General features: G+C 42.0%; 1 protein-coding gene across 1 annotated transcript; it reads left to right on the top strand.

Annotated features, from left to right (window-relative positions):
* The first annotated feature begins 518 nt into the window (after nt 1–518).
* On the top strand, nt 519–1,598 carry LOC102943863 (trace amine-associated receptor 9-like). Its single transcript, XM_007062256.3, has one exon. It carries the CDS (start codon nt 570–572, stop codon nt 1,596–1,598), a length of 1,029 nt encoding a protein of 342 aa, XP_007062318.2. The 5' UTR covers nt 519–569.
* Nucleotides 1,599–5,384: the final 3,786 nt, after the last annotated feature.

The following is a 5,384-nucleotide window of genomic DNA, read 5'->3' on the forward strand; positions in this document are numbered from 1 at the left end:
TTAACAACATTTTTTACACCTCATTTTCAATTTAGGGTTCCCATCCTCCATCACAGTGGCTTCATTATTTGGAAAGATCCGTGAGGCTGATGCAGATTTATTGTTTTTGCTTTGGGAGAAGAGTGAACAGGCTTTGTCATTAACTCTGACACAAGAGCTCAGGGGAGAAAACACTAATATAAATTGCAAGCCTTTTCTAGTGTTCTCTTCATACCTCAGTTCAAATCAATTTATGAAAGGGAGTTTCTCAGAAGATGAGGCATTGGCAGGCAGAAATCAAGTAAGAACGACTCCTATTATTAAATCCAAACACAATAACCACAATCATTTCTTTTTTCTTATTTTAAATTACTAGGGAAAATCTGCGGCTACTGAGATCTTACATTTTTACAATTTTTTTAACTTTCTGAATTCATCTTAATTTCTGTGTTTAAAGTAAGTTTGTGGAGTTATTCTATTAACATCCCTATTCATTTTTTTCAGGAGAAGTAGGAAACAGGAGCATATTCTCCCTTTCCTGGATCATAAACGTCAGTTCAGTAATTCAAAAATAAGACTTGGAGGAAATAATGAACTCAACTTTTTTTGATAAGGAAGATTTTCAATACTGCTTTGAAAACATGAATGAATCTTGCTATAAAATGCCATTGTCTTCTGGACTCCGAGTAACCTTGTATATTGCGCTTGGTTTGCTGACAATTCTCATTGTGGGTGGAAATCTACTGGTAATTATTTCAATTGCTTATTTCAAGCAGCTTCACTCTCCTACACATTTTTTGATTGCCTCCTTGGCATGTGCTGACTTTGGTTTGGGTCTGACTGTGCTGCCCTTTAGCACTGTAAGATCTGTTGAAACATGCTGGTATTTTGGGGAAATATTCTGTAGATTTCACTGTTGTTTAGATGTATCTTTGTGCCAAGCATCAATATTTCACTTGTGTTTCATCTCTGTTGATCGATATGTTGCTGTCAACAACCCTTTAATTTATCCCATCAAGTTCACAGTGCCAGTTTCAGGAATGTTCATAGCTGTTGCCTGGATATTTTCATTAGTAATCAATTTTTCTGTTGTCTTCACTGGGTCTAATGACAAAGAGATGCAAGAATTAGTAAATGGCCTCTCCTGTGCAGGGAGTTGTCAGATTATCTTAAATAAAACGTGTATTGTTGTATCCTCTCTCCTTTATTTCATACCTTTCTCTGCAATGATAGTGCTTTACAGCAGGATCTTTGCTGTGGCTAAACGACAAGCTAGAATGATAGAGATTATGAACAACAAAACCCAGTCGTCTGATAATTTCAATGACAGAGTTGGCAGAAGAGAGAGGAAAGCTGCTAAAACCCTGGGTATAGCTGTGATCGCTTTTTTGGTATTCTGGTCACCTTATTTTGTAACTGTAATAATTGATGCTTTCCGCAACTTCATAACTCCACCCCTTATCTTTGACATTGTGGCTTGGTTTGCTTATTCCAACTCTGCCATTAATCCTTTGATTTACTCTGTCTTTTATCCTTGGTTTCGAAAAGCAATGAAAGTGATTGTGAGCTGTAAAATGCTCCGGCTTGATTGCTCAACAATGAGTTTGTTTTCTGAATGAAAATGTATCTTGTACTGCTAAGTTCTGATTCCAGGTCACGGTCTTCCTCTGTCTGTTTTGTTGTTTTTCCTTTAAAATAATCTCCCAGGCTTTTATAGCTGTATACTTTGCATCCTAATGAAAATCATGTTGAGTTATTTTTAGTAAAGTCCATTTATTTTTTTCAAATGTTCTGATTTAAAGTGTAAGTGCATATCTTTTTTTTAATGAGGCTGAATAAAAAAGAAAATGTTTGCTTAATTGACTCTTCTCTGTATTATATAGCATTATTTTTGTTAAATATAACATTGTTATATAGAATTTCTGACAAAATTACAATATATTCCACTATAAACAGATATATTTAGCTCTGATTGGATAATTTTATTTTGTATTTTTCTGTATCACTGGTTGACTTAGAAACTCTCTAGACCCTAGAATAGGCCACTGTGAACAATAGGAAACATACAGAGCCCATGAAAAACCTACCTAGCAGAGATGGGGATAGGAATGGGGGCTGAGGGAAATAGGCATCTTATGCAACTTGCAAATCAGATGCAGATAGGACAGAACAGTTGTTGCAGGGAAAATTCAAGTCATAATGGCAACTTCAATATGACCATAATTCCAACCCACACTGCTTTCCACAAAGCTACTGGACCAAAAATAATGTAGATAGACATACAGTACATGCACAGAAATGAAGGTCTAATTAGATTCCATCTAGGGTTAATACCAAAAGTCCTATTGATTTAATGGTAGTCAGACCATTTCCTTATTTAGCAATAGTGATTAAAATATCAAAGTATTATGATGCTGTATGCCCTCCATGACGTTCTGAGTGACTGAATGGGGTATACAGGTCATTTAAAGCTTTTGAGACAACTCATATAGACCAACTCTGTACCAGTCCCGGGTCACCTTTAAAATACCTGAATGACAGGGGATTACTGAGAAGTAGGTGATCTCAAGGAAGCAGGCTGGCATTTATAAAGAAGTCCATTCTGATCATTCTGTTTTTAGAACACAAAGCTCCATTCTGTGAGCAGGGTGGATTAGAGGTCCTCTCCATGCCAGCCACTTTTTCTCTCTCAGAACCAGAAGAATACAACAGGGGAGGGCATGTAGTGATTATGGCAGAAATAACTGCTCCTAATCTGGGAGAAGGCATGCTGAGAAACAAAAGGTCTATATAGGCCCCCACCTCTTTCCACAATCAAGGAGAGAACCACAAGGAAGAAGCCCTGCTAATGGGCAAATTGTTGAGGCTGATTAAAATGTTGTCTTATAATTCCCTTTTAAAGAATAAGCTGCAGTGAACTCCATGTAAGTTACCTTTTCCCCTGTGTGGCTTTAAGTAGCTCTAGTGCTGTTGGTATGAGTGTGATAGCCTGAAATTTTATGATCCCTCCTCAAAGAACTCTGAACTTTTCCTGCAGTTTTTTTGTATTTGTAATAGTAGCAAAAGGATTTTAATAATATATGTTAAACCAATCCTCTCTCCAACCAAATGACTGGGTATCTTGATTTTTGGAGGAAATAGTTTCCTGCACTTCTAGTATCATGCTGAATTACAGTAGTCTGTTCTAATACGATGGAAGTTCCCAGACAACAGTGGAGAAACGATGAATGGTGAATAAAGGAAGTGATATTGAGTGTCACTCTGCATGCAAGTGCTGAGTATCACAGAGACTGGGAACAGCACTCTGGAATTCCCAGGTTTCATATGATTCCTGATAAATGCCCCAAACATCCAGCAATGTGTTCTAGGCTCCTCTCAGCCTACTTGTGAAGTTTTAAACCCTCCTTAGGCATACTTCCCTCTCTTTTCTATCTCTGTCTCTGATAAACTCCTGGTACGCTGACAACTCACGACACTATCAGCAGACTCCCAACGAGCTCCCTTCCTCTCTTGGATTCTCCTGTTTCCTGCTTCCCTGGTTTCTTGCAGTTCCAGGCTGTTCATGAGCTCCTGAAACATGCTCCTTGCTTTCTACAACTCTTCTGCATTCTTCATGGCCCCTTTACAAACAAGCCTTTGAATGTCTTTCTGCTTTTCTTTACCATGACACTTCCTTCTGTGTCTCACCCCTTCAGGACCTTCACTGATTTCACCAACATAATGAGGTCAGAAACAGTCACTCAAGGCCTAACAGTTGCTTCCTCAGCAAAGGGTGAGGTCTAGTTCTTCTATCTGAATATTTAAAGGGCATTAGGCTGGTGTTATAGCTGGTCCTATTCTTTCTGAATGTGTTCACTCATTCCATGGCAGAAGATGAGGGGGTAATGGTATACTCACTGTTCTAAGGGGTGAAAATCTTTCTTTCTATGGTCTTCGAGGCCCAGGATTTAGATAGGGTTCCAAAGGGTGTGGAAGGAAAGAGGTTCTGTGTTCTATATATCTCCAGTTTAGCTTTCTGCAACATTTTATATCCCCCTTGGGATATGGAAGATTTAGGTTTGATTTCCTTCTTCTGCCTGCCGTAGAAATGGATTTGCACTTGTGTCTCCCACATTGCAGGAGAGTGGTCTAGCCACTGCACTGTAGAATATTCTGGTACAGGTCTCTCAGTCTATCCTGCTGAAACTATTCCACTATGTCTAAAATAGTTATTGGAGCAGGGACTTGGGTCTCCCACATTCTAGGTGAATGCCTTTACCACCAGGCTGTAGAGTCAGTCTTTTGCTCTTTGGCCCAAATACTATTCATTGTCATTAGGACTGACTATGACTGACAAGGAATAGTCATTGGGCCAGGGGATGAAAGTGAAAATGACTCTACAGCCTGCTTGGCTCACACATCCTGGAGAACTGGGCAGTCTCCTGGGTTTCCCATTTCTTTCTTTTATTAAGGGGGAGGGGTGGGAAAAGTCCCCTCCCTTCTTCCACCTACTTCATGTGCATTTTCACAGACAGCCTGTAGCTGCTGTGAGTGACAACAGCCTTCTATTTCCATCCTCCCCTTTGCTAACTGAGGTAGTGGAATAGCGTTCTTCCTCAGACCCATGGGTGGTGGCTATCATAGGCTGGGGGAGGCTGTGCCTCGTCAAACAGCTAGGCCTGGCCCCACCCATGCTCTGCCATCAGGCGCCCTTCTTTTGCTTCCCACTCTACTTGCGGCTCCAGTCCCCCAATGCGGTTGCCCTGGCTCAGACTGGGGCCGTGCTGCCTGCCCTCCCAGTGCTCCGGGGCTAGTGGGGGCTACTTCCAGTGCTCTGGAGCTGGGGCCATGTGCCAGCCCTCACAGTGCTAGGAGGGCTGGGTAAGCGCTGCACGCCCTCCCTGTGCTCCGGGGCTGGGGGGGCTAGCCTGAGAGGGCAGTAGCAATGCTCTGGGCTCTGGTGGAGGGGGGGCAGAAGGGTCGGGGCCTCAGGCAAAAGGGGCTGGACTGGAAGCTAGCCTCCCCCAGCCAGCAGTTCACACTTTGCCCGTGCTCAAACCTGTTACATCATTTTCCCAGAAAAACATCAGATGGAATATCCTCTATCATCCCCGCCACCACCAGCATCCCTGCACCCACCTGCTTCTTTAATAGGACCTAGGCTAAAGGCAGAGCAAATGGTTTTATCCTTGAACTTTTACCCACTTATGTCTTCCCCCCAGCACCTAGTGTGGTTTCACTACATGCGGTGAGACTAGGATGTGGGCTATGCCTGTGTCCCTCTATGCCTGGAATTTATTCCCATTAACTTCCACTGTCTGCCCCCTTGGGGATCCATTGTTTCTGTTCCCATTTGGGTACAGCAGGACTAATGTACCAGGGTTTTAGGAGTTAACTCCTAAGCACATACACTGTATGCCCCAGAT

The sequence above is a fragment of the Chelonia mydas genome, chromosome 3 (genome assembly GCF_015237465.2).
Source record: "Chelonia mydas isolate rCheMyd1 chromosome 3, rCheMyd1.pri.v2, whole genome shotgun sequence".
In the NCBI taxonomy this organism is placed as follows: Eukaryota; Metazoa; Chordata; order Testudines; family Cheloniidae; genus Chelonia; species Chelonia mydas.

What these genes read in the sequence shown, in the direction of transcription:
- LOC102943863 (XM_007062256.3), top strand. Translation starts at nt 570, where the DNA reads ATGAACTCAACTTTTTTTGATAAGGAAGATTTTCAATACTGCTTTGAA.